This window comes from Triturus cristatus, chromosome 5_1 (genome assembly GCF_964204655.1).
Source record: "Triturus cristatus chromosome 5_1, aTriCri1.1, whole genome shotgun sequence".
In the NCBI taxonomy this organism is placed as follows: Eukaryota; Metazoa; Chordata; class Amphibia; order Caudata; family Salamandridae; genus Triturus; species Triturus cristatus.
Window position 1 is genome coordinate 48822079 of NC_140587.1, and position 25369 is coordinate 48847447.

The 25369-nt window shown below is 44.8% G+C and overlaps 1 protein-coding gene across 5 annotated transcripts in view; it reads right to left on the reverse strand.

Moving 5' to 3' along the window:
* The window catches only part of LOC146830135 (speriolin-like protein), a 174232-nt gene that overhangs the window by 145684 nt on the left and 3179 nt on the right, over positions 1–25369 (reverse strand). For 2 of the 5 annotated variants that reach the window (XM_085604377.1, XM_085604378.1), the window contains exons 2-3: positions 23461–23505; positions 22175–22317 (exon numbers count right to left, since the gene is read on the reverse strand). In XM_085604377.1, coding sequence (XP_085460503.1) covers positions 22175–22317; positions 23461–23505 — 188 coding nt within the window. Of the gene's footprint in view, positions 1–22174; positions 22318–23460; positions 23506–24637; positions 24920–25369 lie in introns of those variants that run through there. The other 3 variants (XM_085604379.1, XM_085604380.1, XM_085604375.1) reach the window with 2 other exon arrangements.

The window sequence follows — 25369 nt, forward strand, 5'->3', positions numbered from 1 at the left end:
ATCGCCATTGCACTATGCGTTGTTGATACAGCGATAGCATGGCGATAATGGCCAGCGATAGCCGGCGATAAATTATTTCTCGCTAAGAGCGGCCAGCGATAATTATCGCGGCCTTTTTATAATATGCCCCACTGTTTGGATACATTTGGAGGACATTGACACTAATTTTGGTGCACCTTCCCCTTCGTACAAAGATTTTGTTTCTGGTTTCCAGTAGAGCTCAACTGCGGCAAGTTCTGGAAGTGGTTGCACAAGACTCTTAATACTTTTGAAAACTTGGGATTTGATGTACTGAACCTTATGTCAGCCGTTGATGGGAGTGTTGTTTTTTGTTACTCTTAAGAGCCCATACATACCTGTAATCACTGCCGCTGCCAAGTCCTTCACAATCTGTTTATCCCGCCGAACGCACGCCGCAGTTTCCTTCCACGTGGCTGAGGAGGCCAAGGGACTACATTTCCAACAAGCCGCTCAGGGGAACTACTATCTGTGCCACATTGCATTATTGTGTGGAGGTCATTGAGTTATTGAGCTATCCAAGGCCCCAATCCAATATGAGCAAGACAATGACCACGCGCAAAGGAGTAGCAGGTACCTTAGATGCATTTATAGTCAGGGCAGAATTGCTCTTGACCCATGAAATTGAAATGACAGAGCGACGACTCTCATTAGACCCATCAATATTACAGAGACGCTCATCACTAGGAATACCAAATTTGGGGGATTCTTTACATCCGACACTGTCTATTACATCGCAAAACACGCCCACGACCTCTCCCATGCCACCCTTGAATATACCCCCAATACCATCAATAACAACGTCGAATGGGTCACATGGTCCAAGCATAGTTACATGAACTCAGGCATCTAAGCCACCTGAGGAGATCGAGGGGAGAGAACCCCCAGTCTAACGAAAGCGGGGGCGGTCTAAAAAAGAACAAGAACACAAAAGGAACTAACCCCGTTGATCAAGTATAGTCCATGCAGTTGACTCAGCAGTTCCTTTGACAACTCCGTTAGCACACAGACGGATGCAGACATGTTCTCTTTCCCATCACCAAGACAAGAGTGCATTGGGGACTCCACCATTATTTTGGGAACTGTGTTAGCTCACATTAAGGAACTAGTTGACAATCACTTCAATTTCTTAAGGGAAAAGTTGGAACAGGTGAACATTGCTTTGGACAATTTAAGTGGCAATATTGTAAATTCACACGCTAATGTTGTTGAGGGGGGAACTCTTTAGAAACAGTACCAGTAAATGTGAACTTAATTGATAATTTGTGTAGGACAAGTCGTAAAGTAAAAGATCCCACTATACCGAAACCTATATTGAAATCAAAGATGGGAGAGGGAAACACCCAGGGAATGTCTCAGGACCATAACACAAAGCAAAGAGATGCACTTGAACATTGACCCCTGGGAACTACACTGGGTAACTCGAGTAGTACTACTGTAGATGGCCCAAAGAAGACTCATTTAAAACCTAATACTGACGTTCTGAGTTTACCTCCAGCCACGTGCCCTTACGTACTAATTCTGGCTGGTGTTCCTGCCCTTAAAAGGCGACCAGTAGGAATCCTGGGCTGACTTACGTAATAAGACGGTGGATTGGTTAACAAAGTACAAAAGATTCTGCCCATCTGATATGAATGGTTCACAGAGATGGGTGGGTAGGCCAATCCCCCAAGAACATCGAGGGCGACTGCGTAGTGGTTAACTTTCGCAGGTCACAGACAGTTTGTTGTTTACTAAGCCTAAGTGAACAAACTTTTACTCAAACCACCAGTATTTGCGCTCTCCTGTTAGGCTACTTTTATAAACCACCATCTAGGGTTGTTGTACATGACTGTGCCCCTGCTTTTCTAACAAATAGGTTCCAGGCCTTATCAGATTTAGATGCCCTGGACTGACAATCAGTTTCAGTAGAACAAGAATTACACTCCCCCCGATAACTTTTGAGTTCCCATATCCCTCTCCATTAATAACATACCAGATGATCGGTTAGTCCTATCAAAAACTAAGACAGGCATAGATGTAAGTATTTTGACTGAGAGCTCAGAAGGTTTACAAGGCATAGCTAGGCCTAAAGAGAAGCCAAATATACCATTGGTGCCCGGGCTCAGCGAACAAGTGGTCGCATCTGAATTATATCCGATTTTACATAAAAATGCAAAAGTCCCCTCCGACTTGGTCATCGAACCCCATGTAGTTCGTGAGATACGGACAGAGTTAGACACTGTAGTGAACTCGGTAACAGGGGAAAAAGAGCAACTGGAAATACGGCTTACGTCATGGAATATTGCGGGGCTAAAAAGAAATCTAAGGGATGTACTATGGCAGGAGTATATAGAACAAAGTGACTTATGCCTTTTTCAAGAGACCTGGGCTCTAGAAACCCCCCACAAGGTTGGGTACAGAACTTATAGTGTTAATGCTACCCCCTCAGAGGTAGGCCCTCTGGTGGCCTCGTTATATGGGTAAAAATCACCCTTGGTATTGATATAACACAGTTGGTCTTCACATCACAAGACATAATTGGTGTGAAGATTTGTACATGGGACAAAACTGATATATATTTAATAAATATCTATAAGAGACCAAGCCCATCTAGCAAGGAATCCATGGTGATAGATCAGCTTGACCAATTTTTAGGCACAATTGATTCGAGGGCAATGATAATTGTGGGGGGTGATTTAAATTGTAAATTGGAGCCAGTGGTGGGTCTAGAAAAAATCTTCGAAGATGAAGACATGGCAAATAATATCCCTCCTTTAGAAAGTAATCCAACAGTACCCTGTTTAGGTGCAGTTGCCCAAATTATGAGACTGGTGTCAGGACATAGACTTAGAGCTTGCAATGGTCGATTACCCTCAGATAGTCCAAATGTTGCCACATTTTACAGGGGTAATTGTAAGAGTAGCATTGACTGCATCTTAACATCTATCGCATTCTGGTCAAATGTAAAATATTTAGTAGTTGATGCTAGAATTGACAGTGACCATTACCCCTACACCTGACACTAGCAGTGTTTCTATTTAAAGCAACTCCGGTGAACGAGGAAGATATTAATATTATCTCGAAAGAACCACTAGTAAGCAATAACCGTAGAGCGTTAAAATGGCCACTTATAGTGGGGAATAATGAGGCTATGATGCAAATAGCTCCACATATTGATTTGCCTGCTAAGGAGTTCCCAGTACTGATTGTATATCAAGCATTGGTAGAAGCACTAAAACCTATCTTGAGTAGAATCCCCAAAGAAAGTGGAGGGAAAACTGAAACAAGTAGCTTAGTAAATCCCTGGTACAATAAGGAGTGCCGTGAGGCAAAAAGGAATATGCTACTTACCAGTATGCATCTATTCTTGGCATGTAGAGCTGCAGATCTATACACTGTGCATAGCTCGCCATCTGGTGTTGGGCCCGGATGTTTGCAGTTTGTTTTTCCTCTTGGAAAGTCTTTGGAAGTCACGAGGTTGGTGACTCCTCCTTTGGTTCGTATTGCGCATGGGCTTCGGCTCCATCCTCAGATTGTTTTTGGCCAGCAGGGAAAGATGGAGCGTAGTGATAACAGTAAAGAAACCCATGTGTGTTGTATCTAAATAAGATAGACTGGAACGGATACAGGTAGCCGGGGAGGCGGGTGGGCGTGTATAGATCTGCAGCTCTACATGCCAAGAACAGATGCATACTGGTAAGTAGCATATTCCGTTCGAGGCATATGAGCTGCAGATTATACACTGTGCATAGATTACATAGCAGTACCCAACCCTAGCGGCGACCACCGGCATCCGTTGCAGTTGTTTGGAACAGTGTTTTTAGTACAGCCTGGCCCACACTAGCTTGTTGCTTGGTTTGCACATCTACACAGTAATGTTTTGTGAAAGTGTGCGGTGTTGACCATGTCGCTGCTTTGCAGATGTCATCTAGTGGTATGTTTCCTAGGAAAGCCATAGAAGCCCCTATGTTCCTTGTAGAGTGGGCTTTAGGGGGAACAGATAGCGTTCGTTTTGCTTTGTGGTAGCAAATCTGTATGCATTTTACAATCCACCTAGCTATCCCTGATTTAGAAATAGGGTTGCCTTTATGTGGTGGAGAGAAGGAGACAAATAGCTGTTTGGTTTTCCTGAAAGGTTGTGTCCTTTGGATGTAGTAAAGTAACGCCCTTTTTACATCCAGTGTGTGTAAAGCCCTTTCCGCAATGGTTTGAGGTTGTGAGAAAAAGACTGGTGTTAGAAATGAGGGGGCTCTGGTTGGCGCAGGTGTGTACCCACAACAAGCAGGGACCCTTTACTTCTTGTCAGGGCGAAGGATGACTCCTCAGAATAACCCCTGCTCACCCTCAAGGTGCGTGGCGCGAGCAGTCTAGGCTAAGTCTCAGGCGTACACGGTTAAGCAAATGCAATTACACATACAGTAAACCCCTTGCATGCACCACAAACGGACACCAATCAGGTAGTATATAAAAATAAGCTTTTATGTAGTTTCAGCAGATTCAAATACAAGGCCCAGTAACGTTAAACTGATGGGGCCACAACTCTTTGAAATACAGTAAAGTCTCTTTGTTACGGAAAGTTCCTTAGGCGGGCACAAGGTAACTGTGGGCATCAGCGCACTTCGTGCTGAGGCGGCGACCGGGAAGCACACGGCAGATGACAGGGAAATCAGAACCTTGCGGACCCTGGATCCGATGCGAGCTCGCGGTCGAGTTCGTAAGTACAGTACCTTGTTTCTTGACGCAAAGGCGGGTGCGGGATTTCAGCGGCTCTTCGACAGAAGGGCGAGGCGGCGTCCGAGGCTCCCACACTTCACGATGGGGGTCTGATCTTCAGGCTCACGACAAGAGCGGGGTGTTGCAGGTGGCGGGTGAACAAAGCGGGGCAGCCGGGCACGTAGATTACGTCCGGGCCGTCCGAGGCTTGGAGATGCTCACAACGCCGATTCCGGCGGGAGGGTGAAGGTGCACAGCGAGCCTCCAGCGAGCGAGGTGACAGGGGCAGCCCAGCACAGCGTAGGGGGGAGCGGCTCCGATCGAGCGAGGCTCTTCCCAAGGCGGGGGCAGCTAAGCAGTCCTGGTCACGGCTCAGGGAGGGACTGGGGCACGAGGGTCACAGCTCCGGCGAGGGAAAGGACACCACAGTCCAGCGGCAGGCGAGTGAAGATCAGGTAGAGCCCAATGGTCCTGGGGCTCCGTTCAGGGGGCAAGCTCAGTTCCAAGCCCTTGGAGATCGTTTTGGAAAAGCACAAGTCTTGAAAGTAAAAATAAAGCAAAGTTTTCAGCAACAGTTTCTCTTCTCCCCTTTGGCAGCAAGGTCACCACTGCAGGCCAATCCCCCAGGACAGGGACAGTCTTCCTCCTACAGCTTTCCCGGTGCCTCCTCCTCAGGCAGAGATTCTTCTTGGTCAAAAGCGGATCTAGTTTCTTAGGAGCAGGGCTCCTACATTTATACAGCAAATCTTTTGTTCTCCCAGGCCAGGGGGGCCCTTGCCTAGTCCAGTCCGGTTTCTGAGCACTGTGTTTACGCGATGCAGGCTTCTTCTTTCAGAGTGCAGGGCAGAGTCCTCAGACGCTCCACAGGGGGCGGAGCCGGCATTGAGGTGGCAGAGCACTGTCCTATTCAGAGCCTAGGAGTACTCCTCCCACCCATCTACCTGTCGATCGTCCTATTCACCACCAGGCTACCTAGCCCTGCCCATCTGGGTTCCCCCAGCCCTGTCACTCACACCAGCCAGACATCAGATACACATCACGCAGAGGCGGGCTGAAATGTTTAGCAACCAAAGGCCAGCTTTCTAAAAGCGGCATTTGCAAACGCGGAATATTAAAATAAACCTTGGGAAAAGATGTACCTTATTATTCCGAGTTCAGGCATACTAAACTCGATCTCCTACCATGTTCCCTGGGTCGGTTAGGATCATAGGGTGTAACAATCCAGGCCGCCCATACTGGCCTATGAGAACAGGGTAGCCTTGCAGTAGTGAACAACAAGATGGCGGTAATTCACTACTAGGACATGCCACGCATCTAGGCTTGTCCTACCTTATGCTTGCAACGCACCCTGCCCGTGGGCCTACCAGAGGGGTGACTAACATGAAGTTAAGGGAAGGTTTAAGGACCGGCAAGTGTGGGCACTTGCCAGTCAGCATGTCAGTACCAGACTGCACGCAGGTTCTGCGATGGCAGACCTTAGACATATTTTACCGGCCGCTTCTGTGGGTGGCACAACCAGTGCTGCAAGCCCACCAGCGGTGTTTGCATTTACATGCCCTGGCGCTCCTGGCGCACTTGACTGGGGTCTGACAGTAAACCAAACAATCTAATCATGGAATCCAACCAACATATACAATTTACATAGGGAGCACTCGCACCGCGACACTGGTTGGCAGTGGCACAGCGCGCTGAGCTGCCAACACCATAAAAACACATGAGGCACAGCGACAAAAAGAGGGAGGGAGACTCACGCCAAGGTGCCAGGTCTAACAACTGGTAATTCTACCGACTGGTTTAGATGGAATGGGGAAATGACTTTGGGTAGAAATTTTGGGTTGGTGCGGAGTACAACCTTGTTCTGATGCATTTGAAGAAAAGGTTCTTGTAGAGTGAGTGCTTGTATTTCACTAACCCTTCTGAGGGAAGTGATGGCCACTAGAAAAGCTGTTTTCCATGTGAGAAATTGGAGCTCACATTTATGTAAAGGTTCGAAAGGGGGTCCCATTAACCGTGTGAGAACTATATTTAAGTTCCAGACAGGTGAGGGTGGTACTCTGGGTGGAATTACTCTTTTGAGACCTTCCATAAAGCCTTTAATGGCAGGCACCCTGAAAAGTGACAGGTGCTGCCTGTTCTGTAAGTAAGCAGCAATCGCTGCGTGTTGTAACCGAATGGATGTATATGCTAGGTTACACCTTTGGAGATGGAGCAAGTAACATATAATATGCTGTATGGACACATTTAAAGGATTGATTGTGTTGTTGTGGCAGTAAACAACAAATCTTTTCCACTTTGCAGCATAGCATGCCCTAGTAGTAGGGTGTCTAGCTTCCCTGATAATACTCATGCAATCAGGGGGAAGATTAAGGTATCCGAATTCTAGGACCTCAGGAGCCAGATCGCAAGGTTGAGCTGAGCTGGGTCCGGGTGCCTGATCTCTCCATGGTTCTGGGTTAGGAGGCATGGTGAGAGGTGTAGCTTTTGGTGTGGTACTACCGAGAGTTCCAGTAGTGTGGTGTACCACGTTTGTCTGGCCCATGTTGGAGCTACTAGGATCAGTGTTAGGGAATGCTGTTGTAGCTTTCGCACCACTAATGGAATTAGTGGGAGAGGTGGAAAAGCGTATGCAAATTTGTTTGACCAGTTCATCCATATCGCATTGCCTTTGGACAATGGGTGTGGATATCTGGCGGCGAAGCTTGGGCATTTTTTGTTTTCGTGGGTGGCGAATAGGTCTATGTGTGGATGCCCCCACTTCTGAAAGAACGGGTGAAGAACCTGTGGGTGAAATTCCCACTCGTGGATCTGCTGCGTCTGTCTGCTGAGCAGATCTGCCACCGTGTTTTGGACTCCTGGGACATGTTGGGCCAGGAGAAAGATCTTTTGTGGAATTGCCCATCTCCATATGCTCTGTGCTAATTGAGAGAGCTGTGGAGAGTGTGTGCCCCCCTGTTTTTGAATGTAGTACATGGCAGTCATATTGTCTGTGCGAATGAGGACTGCCTTGCCTGAAATCTGCGTCTGGAAGGATTTTAGGGTGAGGAAGATTGCCAGTAACTCCAGATGGTTGATGTGGAGTAACTTCTGTTGCGGCGTCCATGTGCCCTGTGCTGTGAGATGTAACAGATGAGCTCCCCAGCCGGAGAGCGATGCGTCTGTTGTTAGTATTATTTGTGGAACCGGGTCCAGGAACGGTCGACCTCTGGAAAGGTTTGTGGTGTTCCACCACTGCAGAGAGCGATGGGTGCGACCGTCTACCAACACCAGATCTGTCAGTTGCCCCTGGGCCTGGTTCCACTGGCGCGCTAAGCACTCTTGGAGTGGACGCATCTGGAGTCTTGCATGGGGCACTATAAATATGCAAGAGGCCATCATCCCTATCAGTTGCATAAACACTCTTGCTGGGAGAGAGTGTTGACATAAGAATTTTTGACGCAGAGCCTGTATTTTTGCAATCCTGGCAGGATTGGGATAGGCTATGGCTTTCGAGGTGTCTATGGTGGCACCGAGGTATTGTTTTGTGTGTGAAGGTACAAGGTGGGATTTTTGATGGTTCACCGTGAAACCTAGCTGGTGAAGTAGTTGGACTGTAGCGGCGGTATGTTGCACACATTGTTCGTAGGACTTGGCTTTTATTAGCCAGTCGTCCAGATACGGGAAGACGTGAATGTGCTGTCTTCTGAGGTGTGCCGCCACTACTGCTAGGCACTTGGTGAATACCTTTGGTGCTGTTGTTACCCCGAACGGAAGCACCTTGAACTGGTAGTGTTGCCCGTCCACCACAAATCTGAGGTACTTTCTGTGAGACTGGTGTACTGGGATGTGAAAGTATGCGTCTTTCAAGTCCAGAGTGGTGAGAAAATCGTTCTGGGAGAGGAGTGGAAGAACCTGTTGAAGGGTTACCATGTGAAAATGGTCTGAATGTATGTAAGTGTTTAGAGGTCTGAGATCTAGGATAGGTCGTAGAGTCTCGTCTGTCTTTGGAATCAGAAAGTACAGAGAGTAGACCCCTAAATTTTGTTGATTTATGGGGACCTGTTCTATGGCTTCTTTTTGCAGGAGGGAGATCACCTCCTGTTTTAGGAGCGCAGTGTGTTCTTGAGATGGGTGGGTGGAATGTTTGGGGGGGTAGTTGTTAAATCTAGGCAATACCCTTACTGAATAATTTGTGTCACCCATCTGTCTGAGGTGATTGTCTCCCAGATGTGAAGGAAATGTTGTAGTCTGCCCCCGACCGGAGTGGAATGGTCTGGATGGAGCGGGGGAAAGTCATTGGGCAGGAGGTGTGGCAGAGCGGGCGGTATTTGTCTTGCCTCTGCCCTTATTATTATTGCCTCTGTATCCACCTCTTTGATAACCCTTTGTGAAGGTAGATTGAGGAGGCGATTTGTAGGACGTGGATGCACTATCCGAGGAGTAGCCTCTGCCCGTGCCCCGAAAGGAAAAGCGGCGAAAAGAGCGCCTGGGAGTATGTGACTGCAGGGCTCCCATGGAATTCGCCGTGTCAGTATCTTTCTTAATCTTTTCGAGGGCTTCATCAACTTTGGGGCCAAATAGATGATCTTGGTCGAATGGGTGGTTTAATATAGAGGCTTGTACCTCAGGTTTAAAACCTGAAACTCTGAGCCAGGCATGGCGACGGAGAAGGACACTAGTGTTTATGGCCCTGGAGGCTGTATCTGCTGCATCTAGGGCACAGCGTATCGAGGTATTAGTTATTGTTTTTCCCTCTTGAATCAACTCATTAGCCCTAGTCTTGTACTTTTCAAGGAGATGGTGCATGATGGTCTCTAGCTCATCATAATGCGCCCTGTCGTATCGGGCCAACAGCGCTTGGGTATTGGCGATACGCCATATATTGGCAGCTTGTGACGCAGTGCGCTTCCCTGACGCGTCTAGGAGCTTGGACTCTTTGTCAGGTGGTGGTGCTTCGCCTGACGCCTGAGAATTAGAGCGCTTCCTAGCTGTAGATACCACTAGGGAATCCAATGGTGCAGAGCCTTTAATGTATGAAGGGTCTGTGGGGGCGGCTTTGTATTTCTTCTCTATACGAGGGTTTAGGACCCTGGCCCTGACTGGGTCTTTAAAAACCTCAGGTGCATGTTTAATTACGCCCTTTAACATAGGTAGAATGGCAGTAGACCTATATGCATCGTCGAAGGTGTCTAGGAGAAAATCTTCCTCCACTGGGTCGGTATGTAACTCCACCCCGTGGTAGTGTGCCGCCCTTTGTAACAAGTGGTGAAAGCCTAAGGAATCTTCCGGTGGGGATGGCCTAGATGGGTAAAGGTCATCCTGTGGGACATCTGGGATGTCCGGATTGTTATAGTCGTCCCATGGGTCTGGAGATCCAGTAGGGGTGGGGTCTTGTGGCACATCTGCTGGATCATAATAAGGGTCTCCCAAATCGTCTGGGACAGGAGACAAGGTGGGGGAACGATGAGGTGGAGGGGGTGGAGGTGGGGAAAGTGGAGGAGGTGGAGGAGGTGGGGAAGGCACCCTGAAAGGAGAGGTAGCAATGTCTTTCCTTTTTGGAGGTGGAGGTGGAGCTGGTTTGTCCAAGTGTCTCTTTTTTGAAGACAATGTCAAGTGTCCAGTCTTTGGATCCTTGGTGAGTGTTTTTTGCAGAGGATCCGGTGTGAAAAGTTCCTGCGACACTGGTTGTTCGGTAGGCGCCGAAGTTTTCTGGGCCGACGGCTTTTTAGGCTTATCTAAGCCGTGCTTCTTTGGAACCTCCGATTTTTTGCTCGGTGCCGAAGAAGGCTTCGGCACGGGAGTGTCGGTGCCATGGGCCTTGTGATGTTTGGTCGGCGCCGGAAGAGTAGGCTTCGACACCGAAGGCTTTGGTGCCGGGTTCCGTGTGGAGGTGGAGGCCGATTTTTTCTTCGGTGCCGAAGGGTGTTTTTCGGCACCGGTGGTCGGCTGGCTCGAGCCCGAGCTGCCGGAAGGCTTAATAGGCTTCTTTACCGGGCCCGAAGGTGGGGTGTGAGAAGCAGTGTCCTTGGTCTTGCCTAGGCCCGGAGGCGAAGGTGTGACCGGAGCCTTTTTCGGTATCGGCGTGGGGGGGGTATTGTACTCACGACCCGCTGCGCCGGGGTGATGTCCTCCACATCTGAGTCGTCGGCCTCGGAAGCGCTGACGAGGTCGTCGTCCTCCTGTTCGATGTTTTGTTGTCCCGGAGCTTCGACGTCATCCCCGATGATGTCGACTGGAGCGGAGGTCGAGGTGTGCGCCATGTTGCGTCTAGCCCGTCGATCTCAATAGTCTTTTTAGAGCGAAAAGACTTGCAGGCGGGACAGTCTCGGGCCTCGTGTTCTGGGGAGAGGCAGAGGTTGCACACCTCATGAAGATCGGTGTGGGGAAACTTGGACCCACATTGAGGGCACTTCTTGAAGGGAGTTCTTTCCATCAGCCGAGACCGGAGCCGGAATAGGCCTGAAGGCCGCCGTCGACGACCGGAATCGAAGAAGTGCCGAAGAGAAGGTAATTAAGATGATTTATTATAAGAATGAGCTCGATGAGTGAGGATTTTGCGTCGATCGTTGAACTGGAAAAGTTCGGAACCGGAGCGCGAAGTATTACATCCGAGCCCGATGGCGGAAAAAAACAATCTGAGGATGGAGCCGAAGCCCATGCGCAATACGTACCAAAGGAGGAGTCACCAACCTCGTGACTTCCAAAGACTTTCCAATTAGAAAAACAAACTGCAAACATCCGGGCCCAACACCAGATGGCGAGCTATGCACAGTGTATAATCTGCAGCTCATATGCCTCGAACAAGAGCTTATATTGGCAACACAAAATAATAATGTCACGGCCTTAAGGGAAAAAAGGACTAAATATAAGAGACTATTGGTACAAACCAAGAAAAACTGGGATGACAACATCTGGTTGGAATTAATCAGTGCAGCAAAAAGTAAAGATCACGCTGGCTTTTGGCGATAGATAGCAAAAGGTAATAAAACAGGAAGATGTAGCAAAGACCTTTTTTTAGATGCTAAATCATTGGTCAATCACTTTTCCCGTCTTTAGTCTGCATCTACAATTGAAATAGCACATAACCAGCAAGCTTGTGTATCTGTCCCTAGTACAGCTTGTCTGCACTTTAGTTTGGAAGATACACTGGCAGCAATTGATGCAGTAAAACCGGGGAAAGTGCCAGGCCCTGACAGGATACCAAGAGACTTACTGAGACATGACAAAACTGTTTGGGGCCCTTACATTAATCTTCTCTGTAATTCAATAGCAGCGGGTGCACCGATCCCTGAATCATGGAAAGGGGCAGAAATCACTACTATTTTTAAAAGAGGTAATCGTCATGACCCTTAAAATTACCGACCGATCAGTCTAATTGACATTTAAAAAAGAAAAATTTGCTAGGCACATTTTAACAAAATTAAATGACTTAATTGAGGATAGCTGCATTCTTTCAAAATGTCAGGCTGGATTCAGAACCAGAACCAGAACAATCAACCAGATTTTTAGATTCCTTTGCATGAGCTGGAAATATACAATTTCAAAAAAAGGCCACCTGTATATTGCCTTTGTCGACCTGAAGGCTGCATTTCACCTCATCCCCCAAACTTACTATGGAAATCATTAAAAGATCAAGGAGTACCAGGTGAACTCCTCATGCAAATAATAAGGTTGCACGAGGACAGCTATGCAAAAGTCAGATGGGGTCAGAGGGGTGAACTTACCGAGGCAATACCAGTAAAAAGAGGTGTAAGGCAGGGATGTGTGCTGGCCCCACCCTATTTTCATTGTATGTTAATGATATTCCAGAGTATTTAATGGGTTGTGCACATGACTCACCGAAGTTAGGAGGGGGGCCAGTACCAGCCCTTTTATTCGCAGATGATACTATCTTAATATCTTAAACTACAAAGGGCCTACAATGTTTATTAGACACCTTTTGTGCATACTGCGATATTAAGGGCCTAGAAATTAATTCCAGCAAAACCAAATCTATGGCAATCAACTCACATAGATCTTTTAAAAAGAATGTAATGGTCAAAAACCAAAAATTAGAATATGTGCACAATTTTAATTATTTAGGTATAACTTTAGATACTAAAAGGACCTGGAAACCGCAATTGGAGAAAAGCAAGACTGTCTTGCTCCAAAACTCCCAACTGATAGTAAAAAAACATGCGAGTAGTACTTCTAGAGCTGTGTCCCCCGTCCTTGAGGTCTACAAGTATAGGGTACAATCAGCAACGCTGTATGGGGCAGAATTATGGGGACCCTCAAGTAAGAATACTTTTGCGGTAGGGGAAAATACGTTATTTAGAAAGCTATTATGCCTTCCAGTGCGTACACATTTAATCCCTATCGTTATGGACCTAAATATTAAACGTATCGACCATCAAGCCATACTGAGACCACTATTGCTTTGGGTGCGACTGTGGTCCACAATAGAACTTGCACATTGCAAAGATGGCTTAAAGAAATTCTAAAGTTCGATCACAGTATGAGTCTCCAGTGGATTAAGCATATTTTCCATTGGTTCTGTAAATTGGGGCTGAAGCACTTCTGGGAAGAACCATCACACTTGACACTGGCTTCTAAGAAACTATTAAAGTTCACCTTTTGGACGTACATTCAAAATAGTGTGTCACATAATTCCGCAACTGGCACACTAACAACCCAATTTCTACTAATGAAGCCAATAGCGAGCTTTGAGCAATTTGTGGACGAAGTGCAGCCGCAGTTAGCAAAATCACTATACTTGAAATTTCGATATGGTGTTTTACAATCCAACTCGAACACATCGAAATGGGTCTGTAAACAAGGGGAGAAGACTAGTGAGCGCTGTACACTATGCCAATCTGATACTTCAGAAGATGACCTATATATATTATTCTTTTGCCCTGTTTATGCCAAACCTAGGAAGAAATGGATTAAACCCATATGTAGAAATATAGGCACTAGGTCTTGCTTGGAGGCAGAAAGAATACTGAAAATTAACACTTCCCCAAAAATAGTTTTTAGTGTTAGTCGGTATCTGTTCAATGTTGGCATAATAAGAGCAAAAGTAGGCCTGAGGTTTTAAATGAGTCATGTATATGTGTATCTGAATTTATGCTTTTATATAGTAATGCACCTGCACTTTAAAATACTGACAGCCTGCAAGGATTATATTTTTTTTTTGTCGATTTATTGCACTATAAGCATTTGCACTTTTGTGATGAAATATCAACCTGGAAGCTGTATTCAAGGAATGAACATATAGAAATGTGTATCGTATGGCATCTTAAAAGCACTTGCACTTTGTTAGAACAGATACCTTCTGGGAAACTGTACTCATAGGAAGTATAGATAGTTACCCATACTGCTTGGCTGCAATAGGGTTAACTGTTTTATGCACCCCTCAAATGGTTTTAGACATTTAACTATGCCTAGCTTTTAATATATTTACTTATATTTATATATTTTAAATTGGTATAATAGATGATCAGTTTTTTTTTTTTATAATAAGCTTCACCCGTTCAATTGTCTAAAGTGGAACCTTCTGGCTTAAATGTATTTAAATGTATTATTTTATTTTGACATGTGATTAATCATTGTGTATCTTTTATGGTTTACACCAAAACCGAAATAAAGAAAGAATTGAATTGCTATTGACGTCTATGGTCCTCTTGACAATGGACATCACCTGATGGTGATTGTTGATAAATGCTTCTGTTTTCCATGGATAGAAGATCTCTAATACATGACTCAAAAAAGATTAATCGAGTTATTAGATGGCATCTTCGCAGCATGGGGTGTTCCTGTGATCTTAAAATCTGACAATGGCCCACCTTTCAACAGTCGAGAATTCGGAGACTTTCTCAGTCATCTTAATGTGAAGCAGCAAAAGGGCACACACCTTTGGCCACACTTTTCACAAGTACTCTTAAGGAAGCTTTGTACGAAGGGGAAGGTGCACCAAAATTAGAGTTAATGTCCTCCAAATGTATCCAAACAGTATCCTTTTATTGTTCTTGATAGTAAAACAAGAGCATCAGCCAACGCGTTTCGTTCCACAGAGGGAACTTCATCAGGACTGAAAACATATATATAAGACAAAAACGTAAATATATATATGTTTTCAGCCCTGATGAAGTTCCCTCTGTGGAACGAAACGCTTGGTTATAAAATAGAATAGGTGTGTTTATAGTGGCCCTCAGAATACCCTTTCTCCACTTGGTATACCTCATCACCTCTGCCTCCCCAACAAGCAAAGCTCATGTTGCTTACTCAAACAACAGCTGTTCGACGTCTGGGTTTTCTCAGTATCCACCTAAGAAGCACTGAAAAATGTCCCGGCTCATTTTTTATGTTACCTCTATGTAACAATGTTTGGGAGCTAGTAATCAATTTAAAAATACACCTGCAGTGTACGTCTTGTCTGTACATCGTTATGGACGTAGCCTCGTCAGGAATCCCACCAAGACGATGAGGAGGATATGATGTGTTTAATTCTCATTTTTGGTCCCAAGTCACCATGAAGAATGAAAGCTTTTTGAAGATTTTGGAAATCAACAGAGCGAACTTGCAGAAATTAATTATTGCACCTCAGTGAGGGAGACAGAAGGCTCTGCACAAGTGATGTATGTGGATTATTGGAAAAACAAAAACCGAGAAACCACGTTAGAGAAAACCGAATCATGGAAATCCAACTTTAAGGAAAGACAATAATGAGGGAATACAAATAAATCAAAGAATAAAGGACGCATTTTAAAAGAAAGCTAATTTTAAGGAAAAGTCTAAATTGTATTAACATTAGATGGCATTTAGGGGATAGTAGGGTCTTTTAGTGTTCAGGGATGGGTGGAGTTTAGGAATAGAAAGGGGTTTTAGGGGTTTTAGTGTTCAGGGATGGGTGGGGTTTAGGGGTAGAAAGGGGTTTAAGGGTCCAGGGATGGGTGGAGTTTAGTCATGGTGATGTGGTTTTCAGGTGGCAGAGATGGATGGTGTTACGGGTTGTGAGGGGATATGGGGTGGATGGTGTTTAGGGGTGGTTAGTGAATTAAAAGCATCTGCTGTAATTGCTTGACAATATAAAAGACATACATCCAAAATAATGTCCACTAAAGTTAAAGCACTGAAATAAATTCCTCCAATAAAAGTGTTTATGAAAGTAAGACCTACAACCATTACATATATGCCTTACAAAATATAGCAAAAGTCAATTTTGAAAAAAATGCATTCTAAGAATAGGTTTCCATGAAATGCTAAATGCCATTCATCCTGTCAATTTTCATTAAGCAATTTAGGTGAAATGGTTTCTCAGTAATGGTATTCCATTAAATTGTTTTTCTGCAAAATCACATACAACCCTGCACAAGATCGTACTGCATTGCGATAGTAGCATTGTGATGGCACTCGAGAGAGGCCCCTTTTCTGCTCATTAATCACCTTGTTGTCCCAAGGAACTAAATTGATTGTTTGATATGTGGACAGTTCAATGATCCCATATAGCACTCATGTGCGAATGCATCTGACATATTAAGGCCTCAATATACCCCAAGAGCACGCCTTATGGGAAAGAGTGCCCTACAGGTGTTCACTAGACCCACCTTTTTTGTTTGTAGCAGACTTTGACAAGACACTCACTGCAGACATGGGCATTATCAGGTCAACACAGCACAAGCTATGACTGTTACTCACAGGAGCCTCCTACATACAAAAACTAATATTAAGAAGTCACTGAGGAGCCGCCTCCCTACACAGGAGCAAGACCAGAAGCAGAGTTTCTTTATAAGTTCACACACCAGAGAGGTGCCTAACTAAATCCTCTTACCTCATGGTAGGGGTATTTAACTTAATAAAATGCATGGCTAAACTGTCACACTTCTCTCAAACCCCTTTAAGATTGTAGGTCTCTCATTCCTTCTGGCCAAAGAGTTCTGGTTGCAGATATGCCAAATAGATTTGGAATCTGTGCTGTGAATTATTAAACAGCAATGTTCAGCTTGTGGTTTGCTGCAGACATCTTGTAGGAATTTTAATTCAAGTTAGGAATAAGGCTGAATTTGTACTTTAACATGTTTGGTAACTTCCAGCTATATTTAGCTTAAACAAATACACAACCCTAAACCTTATTGGTAAAAATAATGTTGTGGTAAGTATGCACGAACTCCTTTTTTAATGTGCATTAAACATTTATAATTGTATATTATAATAAATATGTTATCACGGTCGGTCAAATGAGACGTTCTGTGACACTCTTGTAACCTCAATCTGTGTGTTCTGGGCAATTATCATAACACTATTTACAGTCACATGTAATATTCATCCAACACATTTTGTACATAGAAGCATGGTGTATTTTTCCCAGTGGTTCTTCTGCTTCATCCAACAGGTTTATCATCCATCATGCTGCTTTAGTGCTGAAAATGTACTCTTAGACACACAGAAAGTCAAGTGCTGGGGCTCATTTATCACGCCTATGTGAGTTTTCATCCACCATCAGTGCAGGGGGGTTCCACACAGATATTAAAGAGAGAAAATAATCATCTAGTTCACTGGAATTGCAATGTGCTGTGTGTTGCATCTAGTGCATGTTAAGACGTCATACCCACTGGTACCAGGAAGTATAGTCCAATTAGAACAGTAACGGTTTGTCTGAGAGAAAATATGCCCCAGTGCAAAATATTGTACGGAAACATTGTTAATGGTGAGTTGTAGGGAAATGAAGGTGAAGTATTTAAGAATATCACTGTCATTAAGTTGTGCACTGACATGGTGCATAGATTAGAAAGGTGAAATCGTAATAGTAAACTGATATTGTATTGTAATTGCATTTATATAGCACTTACTACCCCAGATGAGGTGTCGAAATGCTTTTTTAGCAAGTAGCACGCTACTCCGGAACCCATAAAGGATTAGTGGTGAATTAGTATAGTGAAATATGAAAGTAATTTGAGTGGTGGATATTAGTCAGTTATTTGGAGTGAGAAGGATAGCGAAGGGATAGAAGAGGGAAAATGGTTTTCATTTATATAGCGCTTGCTACCCCTGCTGGGTGTTGAAGTGTTTTTTGGGCGAGCAGCATGCTAATCCGGAACCCATAAACGATTTGTGGTGAATTAGAATAGTGAAATATGAAATTAATTTGAGAGGTGGACATGTTAGTCTGTTATTTGGATCGATGAGGATAGTGGAGGGTTAGAAGAGGGAAGGACTTAGACTTTTTTGTGTGTTTGTTTTGGAGATCATAGCAGTAGGAGGAGGCTTGGGATGAGCAAAATGGATTTGGAGGGGGAAGAGTCAGAGGGAAGGGTTTAGAAAGGCTTGTTTTGGGGGATCGGAATAGTAAAACAGGTATGAGATGATGCAAAGAGTAGAGTAGGAAGAGTCCAGTAAGGGTTATTTTGGGGATTAGTAGTGGTATGGGATGAATGAGAGAGCGAAAGTAAAGGATATATTGATAGAGGTATAGGGTGAGAAATATGGTACTGCATTGGAAAGAGAAGTAAAAAGAGGTTTGATATGAGTCAGAGAGTAGAGGTATATGATTGTGGTATTGTGATAGATAGATAGATAGATAGATAGATAGATAGATAGATAGATAGATAGATAGATAGATAGATAGATAGATAGATAGATAGATAGATAGATAGATAGATAGATAGATAGATAGATAGATAGATAGATAGATAGATAGAAATTCTGCATTTGAGCAAACTACAAAGTACGTCAGGCACTCACTTCATGCACAGAATAAAGAGGAGGAGAAAGAGAACAGCCTATTACCCTCCCTGGAGGGTTGGTGAAGCTGTAGTGCCAATGATGGACACTGGAGCAGCTGTATGAATGATTTGTTGTATTAGTGGTGCTGCTGTGAAAATGATTGACCCTGGAAGGTTAGTGGTGCTGCCACAGTAATGATGTTTCCTGAAGGGTTTTTGTAGCTGCTGAAGGAATGATTGATTTCGAAGAGTTAGTGAAGTGGCTGTAGGAATGATCAATCCAGTCAGTCTTGCTACTGTATGAATGATCGTGAAGGGGGAAGTAGTAATTAATTTGCCGTAGAAATGCAGAGTTAATGAAACTGCTGCATGTATGATCAACCTGGTCACTATTGAACCTGCAGTAGGAATGATCGGTCCTGGAGGGTTAGAAGAACTGTAGTAGGCACAATCGGCCCAGAAGGGCTAGCAAAGCTACTTCATGATAAGCCTTGAAGTATTAAGTAAGAATGAACCTCCCCTGATGAATTAGTGAAGATGCTCTAGAAATGATCCAGCCCTGAAGTATTAGTGGAGATGCTCTAGGAATGATAGGCCTTGTATGGTAAATGAAGCTGTGGCAGTAGTGATTGGTCCCATTAGTGGAGCTCCTGTAGGTTTGATTGGCCCCATACAGATGGTGGAGCTGCTTAGGAACAATCAGTCCTTGAAGTTTAGTCAAGCTGTAGTATAAATGATCAGCCCTGGGGGAGTTAGTGGAGCTGGAATGAGGGTCTCTGAAGAGATTAGTTAAGCTGCTGTAGGAATAATCAGTTTCGAAGAGATTAGTGAAGCTGCAGAATGAATGATCAGTCCTGGTACTGGAACTGCTGTAGGAATGATCACCCACGGGATGTTTTAGTGGAGCTACTGTAGAAATGATCCGTCCTGAAGCGTTAATGAAACTGATGTAGGAATGATCAGTCCCAAAGGACTAGTGTGGACACTGGAGGAATGATTGGTTCTAGAAGATTAGTGAAGCTGTTGCATGAATGATCAGATTAGTGAAGCTGCTGTATGAATGATCCTCGTTGGATCGGTAGTGAAGCTACTTACAAACGGTCAATCCTGGAGGGTTAGTAAAGAAGGTGTAGGAATAATCAGTTCTGAAGGGTTAGTGAAGCTGCCCTAGGAATGTTGTTTCTGGATGATTAGTAAAGCTGCCGTATGAATGATCCTCGTTGGACGGGTAGTGAAGCTACTATACAAACGGTCAATCCTGGAGGGTTGGTAAAGAAGGTGTAGGAATAATCAGTTCTGAAGGGTTAGTGAAGCTGCTCTAGGAATGTTGTTTCTGGATGATTAGTGAAGCTGCTGTAGGAATGATCTGCTTAGCTATTGGCCCGGCTCTATTAAAGCTCTGTCCTGTTGTAGTAATGATCAGTCCTGAAGGATATGTGAAGATGATTTATGAAAAATGCTCACTGGAGGGTTATTTGAGCTGCTGTTGGAATATTAGGTCCTGATTAGTGAAGATGGTGTAGGAATGATCAGTCCTGAAGGGTTAGTGGAGCTGCGTTTGGCATGATTGGACCTGGAGGGTTAGTAGTTGGTCCTACAGAGTTAGTAAAGATGCTGTAGGAATGACCTTGCCTTAGGCAGTCAGTGAAGCTGCTGTAGGAGTGATTGGCCCTAAAAGGAGTAGCAAAGACGCTATATGAATGAACAACCATAGCACAGTAGGGAAGACGCTGTAGGAATTACCCCACCGGAAGTATTAGTGGAGCTCCTGTAGAAAGTAAAGCCCCACCCTGAAAGGGTAGTCAGGGTGCTGTGCCAATTACCAGTCCTGCTGTAGGAAAGGTCTGTCCTGGAGGGATAGTGAAGCTGCTGTATGAATAGTTGGCCCAAATGCATTAGTGAAGACACAGTAGGAATGATCATTCATGAAGGTTTAGTGAAGATGCTGTTGGAATGATCATTCATGAAGGATTAGCATAGACGCTGTAGAAATGATCAAGCCAGAAGTATTAGTGGAGCTGTGAGAGGAATGATCGGTTTTGAAAAGTTAGGGGAGTTGTAAGAATGATCGGTCAATCAGTGTAGCTGCTGTATGAATGGTTGGCGTGGAGGAGAAGTAGAATGATCAGTCCTGCTGTAGGAATGGTCTGTCCTTGAGGGATAGTGAAGCTGCTGTAGGAATGATTGATCCCAATGGATTAGTGAAGACACAGTATGAATTGTCATTTGTGATGAAGGATTAGTGAAGACACGGTAGGAATGATCATTGTTGAAGGATTAGTGAAGACACAGTAGGAATGATCATTGATGAAGGATTAGTGAAGATGCAGGAATGATCGGTTCCGAAGTATTAGTGGAGCGGCGATAGGAATGATCAGCTCTAAATAGTTAGTCTGTTAGTTAACCTGTTGTAGGAAAGATCAGTCCTGCTGTAGGAATGGTCTGTCATGGACGGAAAGTGAAGCTGCTGTCGAAATAATCAGTCCTGAAGGGTCTAAATGATCACTCTTTTAAGATTAGAGCTTCATGCTGCATGGAGCAGTGCTCTGCGAGAGCCCAGTGACACATCTGTTGCACTGTGGTGCCTTGTTTAAGGCAAAGTGTAGAACTGTGTCCAGATGCGGGGTGTACTTGTGTCACATGAGTTGTGTCGTCTCATCAGTGAGGTAGGAAAATGTTAATATTAATGTTTGGTATGAGTGACCCTTTTGTGAATAGATAGTCTCATCAGTGAGGGAGGAAAATGTTAATATTAATGTTTGGTATGAGTGACCCTTTTGTGAATAGATAGTGAAGTGCTGTAATGTCTGCTGTGGACATGGCATTGTGTAATTTTCTTTGTTAAATAGCCCCTTGCCTAAATGTTCAAGGAAGCTCAAAGCCCTGTGTTTTGGTTAATTCATCATAGGCCAAGATGTCGCATTCAATGGCTACGAAACAACCGATGTCTTCCCTTCCTGCAGAACCTCAGAAGATGGCTTTGCGGCCTCCCTGTCACCACTAAGCACAGGTATAGCATCCAAAGATTGCGATCTTGAGCTGTGTAAGTAAGCTATAGTCTTCCTGGGCAAGTGGGGTCTGCGTGGAATGGCCATGATCAGCTGCATATGTTATTGAAACTGGCATAGAGGTTCTCGGTGCTGTCAGGGCAGTGAGTGCAAGCTATAGAACAGGCTTCTCCAGCGAGTAGCTTCTGATCCACTGTTAGCTCTCCAGCTACCTGTACGTAGCTCCTCTGTGTGCGGCCCAAACCACTCAATTAGAAGCTTCTCATTGGCTGAATTAATGAATGTATGAGAAGTATGTATTCGAGACATAATGTGTGTATTTTTACAACTCATAAGCTGATGTTTGGAAACAATGGTTACATTTCCCACAAATATTTAAAGCTGGTATTTGAGTGATAAATCATTTGGATTGGGGAAACGTCTTACTAATCATATTACCTTGGTGTCAGGGACGTGGCAGCTATGACTATTTTGCAGTGCCCATGTGAAGGCATTCCAAATTGAGTGTTTTTTAAATTGTTTCTGGCAACCCTCCCTGATGCACTGAGGGGATCACCTGTGGCCATTTTGCAGAATCTTGTCTGATGTGGTCACTATTTTCACACTACAATACTAGTAATATTAGTAATTTTCATTGCACATAAATAGCTCTTATTAAAGAAAAGTTTGGAGACCCCTGCTCTTGAATAGTCTTGCAATAAGATAAAAATGCACTGTAAGAAATATGTTAGCAGTTTTGAGACAGTGTCTAGTGCTTTTGGGTCGCCCCCTTACCTCCTTGATTTTCTGCGGAATGTTGGACACGGTTATACCATAAAGTCTGATACGATCTTGAAATATGTAGGCTAGAATTCTGCGGTCTAACTGAAAGGCAATCTCTCCTACAATCCTCCCCATTTTATGTACTTGCTGGGGTTCTGGAAATAGAGGAAAAAGAAGGGATTACATGACACCCCCGAGCAGCAACCAAGAACCCTAAAAGAATGAGCGCTTTATTCTAGTCTTTGAGGCCGCTTGCTGGTTCTTTGGACATGTAGGACCCTGTGACCCCCTCCCAGCAGAAGACAAACATAATAGGAGGGCTACTGGAATTATGTGATTGTGCGGACGCGGAGATTTTTGAATAATTAAAGAGTTGCTGCATCTATCTCATAATCTGCAGGTTTTAGCAAAAAAGAATTGTTTTTAGACCCAACGGTCCAAAAGTTAGTAAAAATGCAACAACATATGTTGGTGCGCAGTGGAAGGCCCATTTGCAAACCGGGACTTGTCACCTTTCTGTTGTCTATTGTTATATTTGGATGTTAAACTGGGTATGAGGTGCAACCAATGTCCACAGTGTTACTAAGTTTTAAAATGATGAAACACTTAATACTTTCACAAAATGTGCCGCATTATGCCACATAATTTGCCTTTTCTTTTCGCATAGTTTCCCGAACCCTGCCGCATAATTTGGCCCTTTCCTGCCCATAATTCCAGTGGCCCTGGTTATAGGCAGGACTCAAGTGATAGGGCGCCTCAGACGCCTGCCACGACATTCGTTGGTCTGGGTTATAAGGGCCATGAATCCTCCCACACCTCACAACGGCTATTGACTGAAAACCGGGGCTAGTGAGATGAGAGATACTGAGAGAGCAACATAGCTTCTCACTACTCCGTATCTGAGCCTCAAATGCTAGTCTGACGCGGTCGTCATGGCAATAAGCTGCTGATGTCATAACGCATCCAAGGCACGCAGCTCACGCTGCTGGTGTCACAGTGCATCCCAAGCCACGCAGGCCACGCAGCTCTTCGCTGTTGATGTCACAGTGCATCCAAGGCACGCAGCTCACGCTGCTGTCGTCACAGTGCATCACCAGCCACGCAGCTCACGCTGCTGATGTCACAGTGGATCCAAGGCACGCAGCTCACCTTATAGGCTCGGGCCGGGTAAAGGCAGCCATTATGGGGGATGTGCCACCCTCCCCGCCAATGGTCTTTCCTTTAGTGAATAGCCTACAGAGACAGCTCGGGGCACATTGGGATTTTATATCCCTATACCCAGAGAGAAGGCAACGTACCACAATGCTTTGACGATTCCTTCACTTCTTCCTGGGAACTTGATTCTGCAAGAGATGGAAATGTTTCACAGTTAGCACTTCGGCTACTGCAGGGCCTTCCTTTTAATCGCACCCCAGCCTCTCCCACGTTCTAACACACCTGGCGGCCATGGTTTGGATACGTAAACTATCTTGCATAATATCTAATTATTTCTTGTGCTATTTGATATGTTTAGGTGTTCTGTTTGAGTCATAATTGCCTATAAAGCATCAGTGTGGACTGGGATGCCAATGGGCCCTAATTTTTGTGCACCCTGGGTTGGCCAAGTAAGTTAGATCATCGTTTGAAATCCATTCGTTCAAATCATGGTCTTTACAGTGACTTTATTTTAGAGGGCACTTTATCTTCCGGACGCAAGGAGTGTGACAGGACTTTTAAGATATAAAGGATTTCAAATGCAGGTGGTGAGACAGTAGCCAAACGATATTTAAAGGTGGAGGCATGAAGTAAAATTTCATTCATGAACTTAGACCATTGATTTCTGGTAGCTAGTTCCGAGCTCATAGCGTCCGAGGACCAGAGGAATGCGGTCAGTGGCAAGAAGGTAGAGGGCTGGCCCGAAAACACTGGGGCTGGACGATATCAGAGAATGAAGGTTATATGTTGAATGCAAGTGACATGCGTCAGCATACCATACCACCAACCTTCTGCTGTGAGGGCATCGCATCCCCTAAGTCAAAGTCACAAGGGTGGCTCAGACAAATGATTCTAAATCCTGGCTCGGATTGCCAGATAGTTACTCCTCCCCCTCCCTCTACCTCCCCCCCCTTCAACTTCCTTAAAGTACAATAACCCATGCCCAGTGCGAGGTCTCATCCTACAGAATAAAACCAGAATAAAAACTAGCAAATAAACGCTCTGCATAAATGGAAGCCAATCAGATTTCTTTATTGAAGCAGTCAATACACCTTCTTCAGTCTTATAAGTTTGTGGAGCATCAAAGATAGGTGGAGGCACTTAAAATTCCAAACATGCTTCCATTCAGATATTATGCTGTGCTATTGTGCCTCTTCCCTGCCTCATCCCTTCTCCACATAGGTTAAGGAAAGATGATGGAGCCGAGCGCATAGGGACATGGAGGCTTGACGGCTCCTTTTCACTCCATGTAGTAGCGCTGTTAGAAGCCGCCAGGCCTACCTGAGCATCCTTTGGCTGGCGACGAGCTTGAATGTTTTGGCGAGCAAGAACGTTTTGGAGAGCATGTACGTTTGGGGCTCGGGGAATTCTCATTGCAGCGGCTTGCCCGGCTCAGTACGGATCGCAGTTCCACGTTCTCTTGCTGCAGGCTCACCAGTTTGCGCAGTTCAGTATTCTCCTTCATCAGCCTCTTGTTCTGGCACTGAAGCCCTTCCATATCATGGCTGTTTAGCAGATCCATTCTGGAAAGTTTCCAAATAGAGCAAAATAGCCTTGGTAGTCCCCGTCCTACTGGCCTTGTGAGTAAGGCGAGCCGGTCCGGTCGGGTATATATGCACTCCTGGCACTATGACCTCATCACTTGTTGCAAACCTCATCATGAATCACAGTCATGCCTACAAGGCAAGGCTGAAGGGCTTCAGTGTCTGGTTATCTGCTGTAGTAGATGATTACCTCCTTTTTGTTTTTTGAGGCTACCAGGCTTGTGTATTCAGAAATTCGCTTCCTCAATTAGCCATTGAAGCCCAACTAGGAATACACATGTCCTCTATGAAGAAGGTGCAGTCTGGTGTCATGTTCTTAAGCTTGTCCAGCCCTAACACATTGACTGCAAATTAACTTGTTCAACAGTGAACTCTGAGCTTCTTTGGAACTCACTAGGGTTGGCGAGAGTTGGAATGTAAGCATGGTCTTAATTCAGATATCTATGCCATCATAAGCAGCATAATAGGT